Source organism: Chenopodium quinoa, unplaced genomic scaffold, assembly GCF_001683475.1.
Source record: "Chenopodium quinoa cultivar QQ74 unplaced genomic scaffold, ASM168347v1, whole genome shotgun sequence".
Classification (NCBI taxonomy): domain Eukaryota; kingdom Viridiplantae; phylum Streptophyta; class Magnoliopsida; order Caryophyllales; family Amaranthaceae; genus Chenopodium; species Chenopodium quinoa.
In genome coordinates this window covers 463,437-483,185 of record NW_018745174.1, presented here as the reverse complement: position 1 = coordinate 483,185, position 19,749 = coordinate 463,437, and the positions used below count along the sequence as shown (strand labels likewise).

The 19,749-nt window shown below is 35.4% G+C and overlaps 2 protein-coding genes across 2 annotated transcripts; both read left to right on the top strand.

The window, feature by feature from the left end:
• The first annotated feature begins 1,638 nt into the window (after positions 1–1,638).
• Positions 1,639–7,767, top strand: LOC110710674 (CDPK-related kinase 7-like). The gene is made up of 11 exons (XM_021889002.1): positions 1,639–3,015; positions 3,693–3,823; positions 4,334–4,375; positions 4,468–4,576; positions 5,011–5,089; positions 5,171–5,467; positions 5,588–5,703; positions 5,823–5,930; positions 6,202–6,264; positions 6,372–6,539; positions 7,082–7,767. The coding sequence occupies exons 1-11, from the start codon at positions 2,536–2,538 to the stop codon at positions 7,217–7,219; spliced, it is 1,731 nt and encodes a 576-aa protein (XP_021744694.1). The 5' UTR covers positions 1,639–2,535; the 3' UTR covers positions 7,220–7,767.
• Positions 7,768–9,904: 2,137 nt separating this feature from the next.
• Positions 9,905–19,613, top strand: LOC110710511. The gene is made up of 6 exons (XM_021888831.1): positions 9,905–11,002; positions 11,523–11,615; positions 11,811–12,044; positions 12,246–12,348; positions 16,827–17,056; positions 18,807–19,613. Exons 1-6 carry the CDS (start codon positions 10,680–10,682, stop codon positions 19,015–19,017), a joined length of 1,194 nt encoding a protein of 397 aa, XP_021744523.1. The 5' UTR covers positions 9,905–10,679; the 3' UTR covers positions 19,018–19,613.
• Positions 19,614–19,749: the final 136 nt, after the last annotated feature.

Sequence of the window (19,749 nt, the reverse complement as noted above, 5' to 3'; positions counted from 1 at the left end):
AACTCTTAATGATTGTTAAGAATCAATAGAAACTTAAAAATAGGGCTTTGCATGTGATTCATTTTTATATACCCGTACCTATCTATATATGTATTGATGTCAAATGCAACGTTACATTATTGCTGAAAACTGAATACTACCAGCAAATCTTTAAGAAAATGCACATAAATATCTTCTATAATTAATAATTTTAAGATTGGGTTGTAATTTAGCTTATTATTGGGGGTATATTTAGATAATATTTTTTTTTTGAGGAAAATATTTAGATAATATTTGACTACTCATATAATTACAAACATATATTTGAATTATTATTGGGTATTTTCTGGTCCAAAAGGATGTTTTTGGGAGTTAAAAAATACCGTATGGAATTTGAAGTTCACACACAATATTGAGGTACGATAAGCATGAGTACTTGAGGAAGAGGATCATCTTTTCTCATCTTTTACAAGTTACAACTAACAAATACGGTCCAAAATAAATTGGCAAACCAATTATATTAACCAAGTTAGAAATTACGTTATCTAACTTAATTAGTTTATAAGTTACACGAGTAAATCTAAAACCCATGAAAGATTGAAAGACTTTATTAGCATCATTAAGGAAGTTACACGAGTTACTGAATTCTAATACATGATACGGAATTATGGAGTACAATGCAAGATTTTCAAATATTTCCTCCTTATTCTTAGTTGTTACACTTTGCGGCTTTTACACCTGCTAACGTATACCTAAATCGTTCTCAAACAATTAAAGATCACTAGATCTTATTATACTCCACTTTCGCTCGTAAAAGTACTCTTAAACCATAAGTATTATTGCTTACAGATTGAGTGCTTGTTTATTTAAAGACATAATACTTGTAATGAGAAACATACATAAATAGAGTTTCCATTTTTTTTGTTGCAGGAAACATACATAACCACTACATAAGAGTAGAAGCAAATGAAACTTGAATTAGTGAGCATAAAAGCCAGTCAAAAATCACAAACACAAAGGCAAAGACAAGTTTTAAGCTCACTTTCCTGCAAAAATAAGGGATATAAAAATATATGTATCAACATGAAAATGGAACACATACTCAACCCACAAAAAGACAGCCTGGAAGGATCCAAATACAAGCCCCACCTCCTCTATTATTTTCTATTTTGTCCCTCCCCCATAAAGTGCTTGTTTTTTTTTTAATTAATTTATTTATAATTTTTTAGTTTATATTTTTTACAATTTCCAAATAATTATAATCCATTTGCATTCCAATTATATAGAACCCCAGGGAAAGAACAAAAAAAGGGAAAATCATATTTGATACATGCATTTGTATGTATATAATCCATGTGTGGTGAAAAGAATTGAATTTATTGTGTACATGATTAAATTTTCTGTTTAAAGATATATATATACTAGTCTAATACAATCTTAATTTCACTTCTACTAATGTCATAATTTTGTTTTCTAAGGCTCTATTACTTTCACCGTACAATTTATTCTTGTAAAATCAAATTAGATTGACTAACAACAAATAAACTACATTAGAAAGATAAAACAAATTTAAACTTGACCAAGAAACCATATTAGACCAAATTAGAAAGATTTAGATTAAGTAGACTTCATAAATATTAATTTTAATATCTTAAATTAGATGAGGAGAATCTAGCTTCAACTTTCATAATACCAAAGGATAAATGAAGATAATACAATGACTTCTCCTGCATCATAATACAATGACTTCTAGACAATAATACCAATGAGATTAGAGAATACTCAACCCCACACACCAAAAAATTAAAATTAAAATTAAAATAATAAAATTAAAAATAAAATAAAAATGAAAATGAAAATGAAAATAAATACATAAAAATAAAATCAAGAAAGTAGTTAAATGAAAAGAAAAAAAAAAAAAAGGATTCCCATGTTCTTCCCCTTTCCTGTTTCCCATCTCTTGCTTGTCTTCCCTCCACTTTTATTTCCTTTTTCTTGCTGCCACTGCTAAGCATCTTTACTCTTTACCTCCTCCCACTACTTTTGTTACCTTTCCTTAATTTTTTTTCTTTTTTTTTTTTTACTCATTTGGGTTTTTTATTTTCTTTCCTAATTTCCAAGCTCAAATTTTTCTGGTATATATCTCTTCTTCCCTCAGCTTAACACAAATTTTCTCTCTCCTTTTCCACTCATATTCTTCCTTTTGTTCTTTGCTTAGTTTAGCATTTGTTTGTTTGATCATAAAGTTTCTACCTTTTTATTCTCAATTGAGTAGTTTTCACTTCAATTGTGCTAAAAATTTGATCTTGGTTAAAAATTCTCAACCCTTTTTCTTGATTTTTGACCCCTTTTGAATTTCTGGGTTTTCCCTTCAATTTTAGTTTTTTTTTAGTACCCAGATTTATTGGCTAAGTTAGAGTGATAATTATTTGTTCAATAATGTTTCCTCTTTATCTTCTTTGAGAGTTTTGTATTTTTGTGGGGGTAGATTTCTGCAAAAATCTGGGTCTTTTTTTCTTGTTTTTCTGGGTTTGAATTAGTGGTGATTCAATTTCAATGGGATTATGTCATGCAAAACCCATTAAAATCCCAGAAACCCAGTATGAAAATGGAGAAATTAATGGAGAAATTCAACCCCAAAACAGTGGAAGTGGGAAAACCCCAAAATTCCCATTTTACAGCCCAAGTCCATTGCCAAGTGCTTTTAAGAACTCCCCAGCAAATTCAAGTGTAACATCAACCCCTCTTAGGTTCTTTAAGCGCCCCTTTCCACCACCGTCTCCGGCGAAGCACATTCGGGCTTTGCTAGCCCGGAGACATGGTTCTGTGAAGCCTAATGAGGCCTCAATCCCTGAAGGGAGTGAGTGTGACATTGGATTGGATAAAAATTTTGGGTTTTCGAAACAATTTGCTAATCATTTTGAGATTGGGGAAGAGGTTGGGAGGGGCCATTTTGGGTATACTTGTTATGGTAAAGGGAAGAAAGGTAGCTTGAAGGGGCTAGATGTTGCTGTCAAAGTCATTCCCAAAGCAAAGGTTGTATTCTTAATATTCCAATTTTGATTCATTTTTGCTGCTTATTTCATGTTATATTTTTCTATATGTGTGTTTATGTGTCAATATGAAGTTGATGTGGAGCTAGGAATTGATCTAATTGCTTGTGTTAATCATTAATTCGCCGTGTTTTGGACTTCTGATTTTGGTCACTTTGGTGCTACTGATGTAAATGTAGTTCTGTTCTTTTGAATTAGGTTGGTCAAATATTAGTAGTAGTTGGATAGTTGGATGCTGATGATGTTTGATGATTTAATGGGCATCTTTTTATGCCTTTGCTTTATTTTTAGTGTTGTATGACTTGCATAGTTGTTTTAAAAGATTCTGAATTCTTGTGTGATCAGTAGCTCTTCTTGAGATTTTCTTGTTTGATGGAATTTATACTGAAGACAGTTTGGGTAAAAGGAGAAGTAAGGGCCCTGCTATCATGATTTCGCGCTTTGTAGCAATTGCACGAATACTCCACTATTGTTAATTGGTACAATTATAATACGATATGGGGCCTTAAGTTGATTCAACCATTAACAGCTCATATATCATGATTAAGTTACCTTTTATTGATATTAGTAAAATTTGTCTTTTGAGAGTGAAACTGTTTAAGGCCTTGTGTAAAGTGGTATATTTGGACTAATGAATAATACTTGTCCAATTCTTGGCAGATGACTACAGCTATTGCAATCGAAGATGTCAGAAGAGAAGTCAAAATATTACGAGCACTTACTGGCCATAAGAATCTTGTGCAGTTCTATGAGTCTTATGAAGATGATGACAATGTATATGTTGTGATGGAGTAAGTTAATTTTAGCTCTCAATATCATACACTCTCCTATCTCTATTCGAGAACGTGTCATGTTATACTCTTTCTTGGACACACACACACACAATTCAATTTGGCTGCGTTCTTACTACCAATGATATGGTTTAAACGCGTGGTGGTGCTATCAACTAGTCATGGCGAATAATGAAAAATCATCTATAGTTTAGCATAATCCCAAGGATATGATGTGATACAAAATTGGATTCTGTTTTACTTGATTGGAGAATGTTGCTTTCTATGGTCCTTTGAATAATTGATGTGTTTAGTTGTGGATTCTGTTTTTACCCAAGTGGGTCGTGTAAGCTGCTGGGTCTGATGCCAATGATATGGGTTTTCTTTGCATTATTCTCTTTATCGGCCCCTCTCCTAGAATTTTTTCATTCCCTTGTCCATCAACTCTGATATACTTAATGCATACGAATGCTACTGTACATATTGTGTGTGCAAAATTATGCTCACCGTGTCCTTTATTGAATCTTGTAGGCTGTGTCAAGGTGGAGAATTGTTGGACCGCATACTTTCGAGGTATTGACTATTGACAAGCCATCAAACCTTGAACCTTCACTATTGTGTATTATTAGAAGTATAATTGGCTAAATTTGGCTTATAATCATCAGAGGCGGAAAATTCTCTGAAGAAGACGCAAAGGCTGTCATGGTCCAGATTTTGAGTGTTACTGCCTACTGTCATCTTCAAGGTGTAGTTCACCGAGACCTCAAGCCCGAGGTAATTGACTCATGGCTGTTGCCCTAGAATCACTAAATAACAGTGTTCTTTTGCTTTCCTAGGCGGTTGCTCTCTCTTCAATGATTTCTGATTGCTATTTACTGCTCCTGCCATTCTTTAATAATTGTCTTTTAAGGTTATGCACAGAGACAAAAGATATATTAGTTATTGCATTGGGAGTTAAACAAGTAATAGTGCGTTGGCAAATTAAGTGACAAATGAAATGAACTATGGACAGTAATTAAGTCAACAAAATTTGAGTAATGGTGGAAGTATTTGCAACCTTCAGCAATTTTGTCCCCCCCCCTCCCTTTCTGATTTTGTTTCTGAAGGATATCTTTTTCTGTATATGTTTATCGGGTAATTTGATTTAATTATCCTCGTGATTTAATTTAACATTTATCTTTCACCCTGATCCTTGATCCTTCATCCAGAATTTTCTATTTACATCCAAAGATGAGAATGCCCCTCTTAAGGCTATTGACTTCGGATTGTCGGACTATGTAAAGCCAGGTAACTCCACTACTTGATGCACAATTGCACATCTTTCTTGCAGTGTGAATAGGCCCTTAATGCTTGTCTATATTCTTGCAGATGAGAGATTAAATGATATCGTAGGAAGTGCTTATTATGTAGCTCCTGAAGTTCTCCACAGAGCCTATGGGACTGAGGCAGATATGTGGAGCATTGGGGTAATTGCTTATATTCTACTATGTGGAAGCCGTCCCTTCTGGTCTCGCACAGAATCTGGAATATTCCGGGCTGTCTTGAAGGCTGACCCTAGTTTTGATGAAGCCCCTTGGCCTTCTTTATCACCAGAGGCAATTGACTTTGTCAAAAGATTATTAAACAAGGATTACCGAAAGCGATTAACTGCTGCTCAGGCACTTAGTAAGTTCTAAAAAAAATTTGTTGTCTAGAGATAATTTTTTTTTTGTACTGTTTCTGTCTTTTCTAGGCTTAACTGCTAGCGATTCTATTGCTAAAATACTTTTGCTTATTTTTGTCTAGGTCATCCATGGCTTTCTGGTTATCACCAGGACGATAAGATCCCCCAGGATATGATAGTGTACAGGCTTGTAAGAGCTTACATATGCTCATCTTCTTTGCGGAAAGCAGCTCTTGGGGTAGGCTAATACATTTGATTTTTCCTCTTGTTAGTGGAACTTTAGTATGGATCTTGTGATACAAATTTCCTCAAGACTCCTTTTGTTGTAAATCTAATAACAGTGCTTGCTGTTGACAGGCTCTTGCAAAGACGTTAACTGTGCCTCAACTAGCTTATATGAAGGAACAGTTTCAGATGCTATCTCCAAGCAAAAATGGCTACATATCAATGCAAAATTTTAAGGCAGTAAGTTTCACGCCAACTATTACTTTATGGTGTGTTTGTATATCAATAGTGTTGGGTTAGCGGATAGATTAAGAGGGAAGGGAAGGGTTTGGTTTGTTAAAAAAGGGATCAAAATTACATCCTTCCCTCTCCTTCTCTTCCCATATCGTACTGAAATAATGGAATATGGACCCGTACTCCCTCCTTTTTATTCTCTTTAAATCCTCTCATCCAAGCACACTTCTAGCTTCCTTGCTCTAAAGTCTTCCTAACATTGCTGTTAATTTTATAGGCTGTATTGAGGAATGCTACAGATGCTATGAAGGATTCCCGAGTTATTGAATATGTCAACCTGGTTTGTGCCTTTTCCATTCATCTGTATCTTCTTGTGCTCTTTTTGGACGCTGATTGATTTTGCCTCCGAAGAATTAAATGACGTGAAGTAGCTAATGTGCTATGCAGGTTAGTTCAATCCAGTACAGAAAGATGGATTTTGAAGAATTTTGCGCCGCAGCCATAAGTGTGCATCAACTAGAAGCAATGGAAACCTGGGAGCAACATGCACGGCGTGCTTATGAGCTGTTTGAGAAGGATGGTAACAGACCAATAATGATTGAAGAACTGGCCTCGGTATGTAATTTTTTTGCCGTTTCTTTCATTACATGGGAAACTTTTTGAAACAGCTTTAGCTAAGAATAGTATGATAGTCTGGTGCTTTGATGAGTTTAATCCATGCATAGTAGTTGCCTTTCCACTGAGTTGACGCAACTTTTAGGATCATATTAGTAGTACTTTCCCCAGATGATTGTATGGCTTGTAGCTGTAAATACTAAGGTTACAAACTTTTAGTTTGAAAAAAAATTCCTACTTAAACTAGTTTATTTTGAATTAAGCTTACCAATCATATTTAGAAATTACTTGAACAATGAGCGTGAATAACTTTAAGTCATTTGGTTAGTTGAAAGCATTATACTGTTTTTTTTTATATGAATCTTTTCCCATTTTATGCTGTTCTGTGTGCGGCTTACTATATGTTGAGTATAGACTAGTTAGGAAACATGAAACCCTTCATAGAAGTGTACCTACTTTGAGCTAATTATGACGTGAATTCTAGAGGAACTATTTGCTTTATTTTTTCGTGTTTTTCTGAATGTCGTTATTTATTCCAACAGGAGCTTGGACTTGGTCCATCAGTACCCGTGCACGTGGTTCTTCAAGATTGGATTAGACATTCTGATGGAAAGCTTAGTTTTCTCGGGTTTGTTAGACTTCTACATGGAGTCTCTTCTCGCACATTTCAGAAGGCATAACTGGTGTAAGAAAACTTCTATGGTCTGAGTTTCTTAATACTCAGCGGGTAAATTTCCTCACAGCAAACCATCTTTTCTTCAGATGAAAGGTTCCTATTCATGGAAGCTTAGCTGCACATTAATGTTAACCCTTATATCTGACAACTAATGAGCCTCCGAAAGCTCCTGCATTATTTCAGTCTTTTTCTTTTCTTTTCTTTGCTTCCTTCAAAATCATATAAATGTTTCGTCTTAGGATAGTGTTTGCTGGTGCTGGAACGTAAAAGGTAGAGAAATGTACAGATGGAAATTTAGATTTTTAGAGTAGTGAACTGCTGGAAGCGAAAATCAAGGTTTTGTTATTTTTTAGGTACATCCTGTGTACTCTATGCATACGTTTTTCTCAATAATTAGGGGAAAAAATTGTGCCTGATCAAGTCAGTAGCAATATGGACTGACCGAAGTATAAGCCGAAGATGATCCATGGCATATTATGTAATGAGACTTGCTATTGTATTTTGCTTATACTGATATACATAACTTCATCATGAATTGTCCTCATTTATTTAGTCGTCGCCTCAACAGTGAACAACATCAAGCTGATTTCAATTCTTATATTACGATATTTGATGATATATTATGTATTGTTTGGTTTCAACTACTCTTGTTTTAGATACACAATAGATTTCAAATTGGATTCATCCTTTGTTTATTGAACCTAACAACTATAAGATGGCAAAGATTATACTTTATTATGTCACAAGCAAAGAGTAACGTCAAGAATAAAATGGGACATGTTGGAAGAGCAATTAAGAATATTAATATGGGAATAAGTTCAGTAATGCCGTTGGATCTAGCTTTGTTTGGATTCAGACTTGAATTTATAATTTATTTGAATGAATTTGGATTAGGATTTTTCTTTGTACTGGGTTGGGCTTTAATTGGATTTGGACTAATTTAGCTATCATTCACGTAAATTATGCACAAATAATCCAGCATGGTGGATGGACAGATTGGACAACAAGTTAGGGCATGTTCTCATACGATTATTTTCAGTTTAGTTCAGACGTTTAGTTCAACTCTAATAAGTTCAGTTCAGTTCAACTCTAATAAGTTTAGTTCAGTTCAGCTCAGTTCAGTCAATCAGAACAAACCCTTAGCTTATTTACAGGGTTAGACTGTTAATTTCATAGCTTTAATTTTTTTTTTTTTTTTTTGGGGGGGAGGTAAGATGAAGGACCCGACTAACCAACACATCTCATAGGTTAAACCACCCCGCTAACGTAGGTCAAAGTTTGAGAGTAAAAGTGGAAGAGGCACAAGAATCCCCTTACTCCCAAGCAATTGTAGTTGGTAACTTTAACTTGTGCCCTAAAAATTACAAGATGAGTTACCCACCAATTCCACCAAATTTCATTGATGGTTCAGAATTTGCACTCTTAGGTTGATTTTTTGACGTCAACCAGCTCCAATATGATTTTGAAAATTGAAAATTTTTAAGACACTACCTTGATTTTCATCTACTCAACTATAAAATGAATGTCCATTTATATGTATCAAATACATGGCCTATGACCTACCAAATTCAATTTTCAACTAGTAAAACTTGATTGACTTGGTAAGAGACTTAAATGCCTTTGATTCTAGAAGTATTTAGCTTGGTAAAACTATAAAGCCTGGTAAAACTGTGAGGGTTGAGTTTGGTAAAACAGTGAGGGTTAAGTTTGGTCGAAATCTTAAGAAAAAAATGTTATTAGGGCAAATAACATGCATGGATGGAGTCCATAGAGAATTCGTTCATAGTGCTTCGGTTATAATTTTGGCATCAATGTTAATTTAAATAAACCTCTTTAGATGATGTCAAAATGAAAACAAATTCTCGATTTATGTTTATAAGTTTATTTCAAAATAAAAGAAAGAAATTGAACGGAAAAAAAACCTATTGACAATGATACCAAACTGATACCGATAGTCGATTTATAAGTTAAAAAACATTAATTTAATAAATTCATATCCTCAAAAACAACTAAACTAGATATTTCACAATTCAATCTTTACTTTCAAATGGGATATTGACACACTAATTATTCTACGGAGTAGTTAAAATTGAGGGATTATGTACATAGCCAAGTAAGTCAGAGGTTACCCAATAATGGTTTATTCATGTGTCAGTCGGCCACACACTATGGCCAGCCACACAGATTAGATGCTGTAAATGTAATATTGGCTCATTCGGATTAATTAAAAAAATAAAAGAAAAAGGAAAAATTCATACCATTAATCCCAACTATTGGATGTCTTCTCATATTAATCCCAACTATGGGTTATTCTAGAATAACCCTAACTATGGGAGGTGTCTTATAGAATTGATTTGTGACCTGTTTAAACTTATTAAACCGGTTGTTTGTATGAGGTGGCATATTGTGATTGGCTTATACTTTTTTTTTTTAAAACAATCTGCAATAATATATCTTACAAAAAAAAAAAAAATCGACCCTGTCCTTTTTAAATTATTGAGTTCAGGGAAGAAGACAGAAAGAGAAGAGCTTACATTGTTGATTGAACATGACAGCAATGAGAAAAATTCCAATACAACAACATACAACTACTGTACAACCTATCTATACTACTTATATAAACTATCATTGTCGTTTATGATTTTTCATTATATAAATTATTGTTGTTTGTCCATTGATTTTAAATGAAAAAACACAACAATCATTACTTTTTAATGAAGAGGAGAGAAATTAGGGGCAAGATGAAGTAAGGGAATGAAAATGCAATGGAAATATGAGGGATCGGAGGAGCTGAACTTGATCGGTGCGTGTTGAGTAAAAGTAGTAATACGGCAATACGCTGATCAGTGGTGTAGATATGGTGTGCGGTGTTTTGTGGCTAACAAAGAAAGCGATAAATGGTGGTTATTTGTTCAAACCACCCACCGAAAGGAAAGAATGGGAAGGTCGTGATCGCAGCCGAGGTCGACAGTGGTCAACAATGGCATTAAGAGGAGAGAGCAGCAAAGAAGACATTGAGCCATTAAGGGCAAGCAAAAAAATGGTGCACATACGTAGGTGGCTGGGTGGTGGAGGGGAGCAAAATAGGAGTGGTGGACCGGTGGTTATGGAGCTGGGCACGGGGAGGAGAGAGAGTGATGTTTAAAATAAAAATATAAAAAAAACTTTACCTACTTAACCGGTTACAAGTCACCGGATCATTTTCGGAAGACACTCTTCATAGTTAGGATTATTCTATAATAATCCATAGTTGAGATTAATTTGGGTAGAATATATTAATCATGTGAATTTTTCCAAAGAAAAAACAATTTTTAACTTTTCTTCTTCCACTTTGGTGCCAAATTAACGAGGGTCGATTGGTCGAACCAGAAATTCAGTGATCTTTCACACTGTTCGTTTCACGCAACAAGTACTCTATAACACTCAATCACTGACTGTCTCTCTCCCCTGTAAAATCTCCAAAAATGGGAAACCTTAAAAATCAACCAAAACCCAAATCACACCTCTCTAAACCAATCTTACTGCTTGCACTTTCAATTACAGGCATTGCATTCTTATTCCTCTTCTCTTCTTTCATTTCTACAACTGGGTTTTCTTTCTCTTCTCCTAAAATCACTCCCCATGTTTTCAACAAATCTGGAACTATCTCCATTGATAGTAAACACAAGTTCTTGTACTGGGGTTACAGAGTTGATTGCCCTGGTAAACATTGTGATACTTGTGCTGGTCTTGGTCATCAGGAATCTAGCCTTCGATGTGCCCTTGAAGAGGCCATGTTTCTTCAAAGGTATCATTTTTTGAATTTTTTTGATTGAATTTTGATCTGGATTAGGGTTTTTTTTGGGTTTGTTTGAGGATTTTTGGGATTTTGAGTTCTGGGTGTTGTTGAATTAAATGCATGATCCTTTTTTTGTAGTTTGAATTGTTGGGATCTGATTATTGTTCTTTGTATTGAGAATGTGTTTCAGACTTTTGTTGGGTGTTATCTTGTTTATTGATTGCTGAATTAGTGTATGTTGATTGCTGAATTAGTGTAATTTGATTGTTGCTAAATAAATTGTGTTGCTTATTGCTTCCTGTTCTAATTTTTCGACTCTCAGCTTTCTCAAAGTCGAGGAAACTCATTGTCATTGATTTTTTTTTTTCCTATGCTTACTCTACTTACCTTTCATTTCTCTTTTCATTCTACTTGTGGGATATGTATTTAGGATGTTTTATAAATGAACTAGGTGTCATATCTTTAATTTTCCTGTTGAACATTTTGTGATTGTTTTGATGGCTTGATTTGTGCATATTTTATGCTGCAGGACTTTTGTGATGCCTGCTCGGATGTGTATTAACCCAATTCACAACAAGAAAGGGCTATTGCATCAATCAAGTCAAGCAAGTTCAGATGAGGCGTAAGTTTCTTTGGTGCATAACTTTACCTGCAGAATTTCAGGGTTCTGTACATTTAGCTTTGAGACCTTCATTTTCCTCCCTCATTGTCTCAAAAATGGGAAGACCTGTTTTTGCAGCCAGAAGGAAAGGATTTGATGGTAGCTGCAACCAATCTTGCTTGATGCAAATCTAAATCCGTTTGCGATGTCTTCTAGGTGGATCGCTACCTCCTGTGCAATGGAATCTTTGTACGACTTGGACCTTATATCCACCAAGATACCTGTGATTCTAGACAATTCAGAAGTTTGGCACCATGTATTATCTACTGCTATGAAACTGGGGGGCAGAGGTGTGGCTCATGTGAAAGGAGTTAGCCGAGCGGATCTCAAGGAGGATCCTCAATATGCAAATCTCTTGCTGATAAATCGAACTGCGAGCCCTCTCGCGTGGTAAATGATTTTCTCCAATACTTAAATTCGGAATTGCTTCTATGTGGAACAATTGCTAGTTTGTATATTTTGAGCTTTATTTGTAATTTAAGAATTCTTCTTGTCGTTCTTTCTTGTCATTTTCCTGCATTTGCCTTTTTAGCGGGCTGGCAGCTATGTGGAATTTAATTGTGTTATTATTGCTTCTTGGAAGAAATGCAGGTTTGTGGAATGCAAGGATAGGTTAAACCATAGTTCAGTCATGCTGCCATATACTTTTCTTCCATCAATGGCAGCCAAGAGATTTAGAGATGCTGCAGATAAGGTATGCATGTGTATCATTTTTAGCTAACTTGTTCACTATCTAGGGTCATGCTATGTTAAAACTTTATTGTGATCTAATTGCTTTGAAGCAATTATAATTTGATCAAACATTGTGAACTGAAATATGTTAAATTTTAAGTGTTGCTTCTTTGTAGTGATTGTTATGCTTGTCTGAACCAATGTTAAATGATCTTCCTTCTCTGAAAATCTTATCAAAACTTGTTGATCGCCATGCTTTCTTCTAATTTTGGGAGGATTTTGTCCTTTTACTTTCATGCTCCAAATTATTGAATTGAGCGCTATGCATGGCATATCAAGATTTTTTACTCTGATGCTGTTGAAGTGCTCCCCCCCCCCCCCCTCCTCCATGACATGGCCAACTTGACTGACGTAAATAATTTGACCGGCAGTAATTCATGTTAACATTTACTCGTGGCAATGAACATGGGGATGGTGATGGGAGACTATGTTGAAAAGTTGGAGAAGCCATCTAATATGAAATGAAGTTTTAATTCATTGTAATATATAGCTTATTGAGATGAATGTCTGTCTAGCTAGTGTAGATGTAGGAGGTAGTAATAAGTTATGCAGTAGGTTTGCATTGGGACATTTTGAGATAGTCCAACTTGTTTCATGTTGGGAGAGAATGAACATTCTATTAGGGAGCCTGGTCTTGACTCTTCTGTGCGGGCTTTAAGCATCACAAGTGTTTTGGTTTAGGTATGTTTATATGTATCATATATCCATCTTTTTTATGTAGGAGGAAGGAGAATTTCTTCACTTTTGCTATTAATTGAACTAGTGGTATCAGTGCATAGTTAGTTTGAAGTTTTGAACTCTAAATGTGTTTTGAGATGGTAGGAGTTTTTAATACCCTGTGGTTTCTTTTGGGAAAATGATGATGAGAAATTGGCATGACTCGCATGAGGAAGATGTAATTAACTGGAACTGGAGATAGCAATTCTGTTGATAAATTGGAAAAAAAAAATACAAAAATTAAAGTTGGGAAGCATTCATGGGGCTTGTTTCCCTCTCGAAACTAACAAATTAAAAGCAAAACCAATTTCTCATTTTTCTTTCTGATTTCCACTTTTCTCATCTCTTCCCTATTTATAGGAAATTTGAATTCCTTTCTGTCTCTCTCCAAAATCTAATTCTTAGCTTTTCCTTCGAATTTATTTTGTTTGTGTCCTTCGTATTTGTTTGGTGATTTTTTCTACAAACTGTATTTTCTTCAGTGTTCCATGGCATGGACAACTTAGTTGACCAAAATCATTTGACTGGCAGTAATTCATGTTAACATTTACCCATGCAAATGAACATGGGGATGGTGATGGGAGACTGTTCAAAAGTCGGAGAAGTCATCTGATATGACATGAAGTTTTAATTCATTGTAGTATATAGCTTATTGAGATGAATGTCTGTCTAGCTAGTGCAGATTTAAAAGGTAGTAATATATTATGAAGTAGGTTTGCATAGGGATATTTTGAGATAGTCCAACTTGTATTCATGTAGGGAGAGGATGAAGTGCTTTAGGCATCACAAGTGTTTTGGTTCAGTTATGTTAATATGTATGATGTATCCATCTTTCGTTACGTAGTAGGAAGGAGATTTTTTGCGTTTTTGAAATTTATTGAACTAGTGGTATCAGTGCATAGTTAGTTTGAAGTTTTGAACTCTAAATGTGTTTTGAGATAGGACTTATGAATACCCTATTGGCTCTTAGAAAAACTGATGATGAGGAATTGGCATGAGGAAGATGTAATCAACTGGAAACTGGAGATAGTGATTCTGTTGATAAATTGGAAAAAAAAAAAGAAATTAAATTAGGGAAGCATGCAAGGGGATTAAATCCCTCCCAAATTTAACATTAAAAAAAAAAAAAAAAATCCCAATTTCTCATTTTTCTTTATGATTTTCTCTATTCTCCCTCTCACTGATTTACAGGAATTTTGAATTTCTTTCCCTCCCTCTCTCTAAAAACTAAGGGAAAATTTGTCTAGGACAACCTTTTAAAAAACAGTTTTTGTCTAGGACAACCTTTTAAATTTTTTTTGGCAAAGGCAGACCCTATTATAATTTTTTTCTGTTAACGACGACCAACCTCCACTTTTAGGCGTTGACCCACCAGAATCTGGCGTTAACACCCCTTCACCACTGTTTGTACTCCACTCGAACCACCACCCCCACCAGGCCACCACCATCACCACAACTATAAACTCCACCACCACCTTGAACCCACCATTAGCGAAATCCGCTACCCCACCACCACCGAAACCACACCACCAGCGAAATTTGGATCCAAAACCCCACCACCAAGCATTAGCAAATCCCGAAACCCCACCCTACAATCACCCTCCTCGCAGCAAATAAAAGCCACCTCACGGCAGGAATTCAACCTACCGGCCTCACTCACCCTCCCCCGTAGACCGCATCAAATCGAAATCCACCACAAAAATACCAACCCTAGCTTTAGATCTGATCGAAATCCGTTGTTTTTTCTAAGATTGCACACCCAATTCTCTCTCTTTCGTGTCAATCAGAGATCCTTAATTGAGACAAAGAATAATGCGGCTGGTGGTGGTGGTGGTGGTGGCGGCGGTAAAGAAGATGAAGAAGATTGGTGGTTGTAATGGTGCGATGTCGAAGGTGTTTATGGTGGCCTTGGGGTTGGTGGTCTGGTTTTGAAGGTGTTCATGGTGTTGGTGGTCTGGTGCGGTGGTTCTTATGGTGGTCGGTGATGATGGTGGTGGCTAATGATGATGGTGGTACGATGGTGGGGTGCAATTAGGAGAAATAAGGGTCACGTGCAAGTCACGTGAGGGTCAACGCCGGATTCCGGTGGGTCAACGCCTGAAAGTGGGGGTTGGTTGTTGTTAACAAAAAAAATTATAATAGGGTCTGCGTTTGCTAAAAAAAATTTAAAAGGTTGTCCTAGACAAAAACTGTCTTTTAAAAGGTTGTCCTGGACAAATTTTCCAAAAACTAATTTTGAGGTCTTTCCCCATGGTACTGCTTCCTTTTGACTCATCACTTAATCTCTTCACTCATGACTGGAATAACTAAATGAAAAAAAAAGACGTAAAAACTAAGAAGTCATTGAATTAGTGAGAAAAGGAAGTAAATTTTAACTTAAATTTGTAATTGATGGTCATGCTGATCCAAATTAAGGTCTTGAGCTCTTTAATATCTATCCTCTTGCTGCTGAATATCATGCAAAACCGTAGTATAAAGAAGTCCTAACTCCTAACAAAGTCCGAAACAACGTCTATCTATATGCAGAAGGTATTATGAAGATCTTGATGTCCTAAACCTCCTTGTAACTGGCTAACAACTACACAAGTAGGCCACCAGATTGGATAGGCCCACAGAAATCAAGCTATTCACAGCTCATGGAGTAGGTTGGTTGGGCTGTAGTTATATGCCAGTGCCATGGCTGATGTTGAGCTTCATGGACTGGGTGCATTCGCTGCATCACTCAGGTAGTGAATAGGTCATGGTTACCTTTAATTTACACACTAAATGTGTTGCTCATTGGCGATGTTTATGCAAACTACTCGAAGCTTGATCCATAAGTCATGTCTTTGGCTGACTAAGCTTAATATTCGCGACTCCAAAGACAACTCCATTAATACTTGCATGTTCTTGAGATCCTTGCAAGGGTTGCAACTTCCTCCCAACTGATATAAGCCAACTTGGGGATAAGAGCTGCCCCGTTGCAAGTTAGTCATCAATTGACTATATGCCACCTTAATTGTGCTGCAACAACAATGCACTAACATCCAGTTTTAAATAGCCTCATTTTTCATTTTCAAGCATTATAGTATTTCCTACAAAACAAATAGTAAAGCCCCTGGGGAGAGAAAAGTGAGATACAACAAACATTCACCATTATAACTCAAGTAAGGAAAGAAAATGACTTAACAATAGTATATGGCAGATATAAAATTATTTTCTTGTGTTGTATTATCAAACAAGGCACCACCCCTTTTGTTCCCTTTTAAAGTTGATTACAAACTGGTTTGAAGATTTTGAGATTCAAGTTAGCTTTTAAATTCGAGTGTCAAATAACAATTTAAAGAGTTGTGTCAGAACTCAGAAGTGTCTAATTGTCCATCACTGAGAACTGTGGAAAGAGCTGTTCTTTAGGCTATATATAAATGATCTTGATGCCTAATGAAAGAAGGAACTAGTTTAACATTTTGGATATAGAAGGTTTTCTATAATCTCATAAGTGCATGTCTGCGTTTGATGAACACCAAATATTTTTTCATTTTATATCACATACTAGTATTAAGAATATGACTACGTTATGTTGTGTCATCTTTCTACATTAATAATAAAATGTGTGTCATTTTATATGAAAAAGTATTCAAGTTATCTGTTTTGACCTTGGATTTATGCAATAATTATACTTGTCATTTGTGGAAATTTGTTTAAAATTGGGAGCCATCACTCCTTGTCATTTGAAAAATACAGGTAAAAGCAATGCTTGGTGACTATGATGCTATGCATGTCCGTCGGGGTGATATATTAAAAACAAGGAAAGATAGGTTTGGTGTTGTGAGGAGTCGACATCCTCATGTTGAGAGGGATACAAAGCCAGAGTGTATTCTTAAAAGAATAGCAAAATGGATCCCACCAGGACGAACCCTTTTCATTGCATCAAATGAGGGGGAGCCTGGATTTTTTTCACCTCTTGGTGTCAGGTAACCTTCGTTAGCTTTCTCCAATAGAGTTCTGGCTTATCTTGTGTGGATTGAAAGATAATGGTTTTTAAATCTTCAATCTCCAGTATAATAATTGGGCTCTATGGAATGCATGGATTATTTTAATTGATCCTTTTACACCATTTTGTTTGTATGAGAAGTCTAGTTTCTTTGTTGTTGTTGTTTTTTTTTTTTTTTTTTTTTTTTTTTTTTTTTGGAAAAATCTAGTTTCTTTGTGGTTTACAATTTCTAATTTGACATGAGTATTTATTTATTTAACCATCATGGTTTCCCTTTCCTGAGCTCAATTGCCATTTTGCTATGGTCATGGCACCTTGCAAAACTTCACGTAGGGAAAATATAGAGATCCTGTAGAGCTCTTAACCAGCCTGATTTTTCACATTCTTTTTTACATCTACAGTTTTGCAGTTAACAAAATTTGTTAGCCTATGTGTTTGACCAACTTGATGAAGGAAAAGAATTGAAAGAAAAGGGAGATGGGAGGAGAGAGATAGGAAATTATATGGATAGAAAGCTTAAAAATCTACTTATGCTTTTGAGGATTTCCAGTGTGAATTATGGAAGCTTGGAATCTTTGCAAATTTGGGAGTGGCGGGGCTACTGTCTGTTCCCTCTGTCACATTAATCTGGTCTGTTTATTTTGTTAAATAATAGTATTATGTGATTATGTAGGGTAGCATGCTTCAAAACCTTTGTTAATATAGGTAGTATGCGAAATACCAACACATCCTATCAGATTAAAGTTAACCTGCCTAATCCTGTCAGCATGTAATGGATTTTATTATTGAAAAACAATCCCGTTCCCCCAGTAAATAATAATTGACGTTCCTATTTCTTTTATAATATTGGTGATTACCAACTCATTGTGGATGAAATCAGACAAACTAATCCCAAGTCCTAGTAGCAAGTGGTTTTCTATGAGACTGAGAGTAGAAGACTGAAATCCAAGTTGTTAGTTTGTATTGTTCGGTTATGATAAGATTTTATCTAGTACCACCTCTAATGACATATTTGGTGTAAATGTTGTTCCACCTACCAACCCCTTCCGCCCTCTTTTTTTTTTTTTTCCTCTTGTGTGTGTGTGTGTGTGTGTGTGTGGAGATTAGTGCAAGAGGTTTATAAGACAGTTATAAACTTTTTGATTAGAGAGGGTTTGGTCTTTGAAAGAGCGGCAAATTTTTCCCATTGGTGGAAAATAGTTCTCCCTATGATAAAAAGCATTTTCCTTATGGAGGTTTCCCCTCCCCACTCTTTACCCCCCCCCCCCACTCTTTACCCCCCCCCCACTCTTTACCCCCCCCCCCCAAAAAAAAAAAAGAAAACAAAGTTTTAAAAGAAAAGACTCTTGTCCCATTAATTTTCGTTTCCACTTCCATTTTCCTTTTATGTATAACTTTTCTAGTAAGGTACAAATTGTTTACCCAAAGAAGAAAACGTTTTCTTTTAGCCAAAAGGAGCCAAGTGAAAGGTTTCATTCTCATTTAGTAAAGATCTCTAGTATTAGCACTTTCTATATATAGACATGTCAAATTACTTGGTTTAGTATAGTAGAAATGTAGAATTATAATTTTGTTCTGTATCACTGAACGTAAGGTCGTAAGTTTTTAATTTAATTTATTTTTTAATTAATAAAGAGTGTGCTTAAGATGTAGTATCTCTTTGCCTTTTTAAAAAAGCGACTCTGCGTTTATTTTGGAAGATTATCTATTTTGTTCTTTGGTTTTTGCAGGTACAAATTGGCATATTCATCAAACTACAGTTGGATCGTTGATCCTGTGATAGAGAATAACTATCAGTTGTTTATGATAGAGAGGCTCATTATGATGGGAGCAAAAACTGTCATCCAAACCTTTAAGAGTGAAGATTCAGATCTCAGTCTTTGTGATGACCCAAAGAAAAATACCGGTGGATGGTTGAAAGTTGTCAGTGAGGATTGCTGAAGATACAGGAATTGATCTCAGTATTACCTGGAATGGACATTGTGACTATAAGGACTTTCTCCAACTAAGCTGCTGGGCCGCAGCCATGTGCATGACAACGGATAAATCTATGCAAATGAGAAGGAAGAGTTATCAAATGGGCTCTTAAGTTTCCACTTCTAGAAGTTTGGATGTGTCTAGTGTCAATATGTGATGGCGTTGTAAATTTTTAGCTTATGTAGATTTTAGAGTTTTAGACAGTGGATGTAAAAACCTCCAGCTGGTGGGTTCATTGTCCCTAACTTAGCAACCATTGCCCATCATCAACATTTTCAACAAAGAGCTCGGAAAAAAAACGGGAGGACATCATGTAAAGAAGAGAATTAGAAGTGGTGTATTTCATGTGTATTGAGGCAAATACCAATCTGTTATGCTGTTGAGCAAATTGCTCTTTATGCTATTTGGTTCTTCTCTTCGCGTCACTTGTGGGCTGTGGACAGTTTTTTTTTGGTGTGAAGAGGATCATTTAAGTTGATTGCTTGTTAAAAAGAAGTTGGCAATATAGGGGGAGATCAGACTTTTTGGATAACTATTTATAATACTAGTAGTTTGACCCATTTTATTGGATTTTCACCATCAATATGCGTACTTTGTAGTTTGTACTTGGTTAAACTCAGTTAAGATTAACTAGCATGGGATAGGTTTTTTTTTTTTTTAATAAACAAATTGATTAATTGACAGTAAAACTTATTG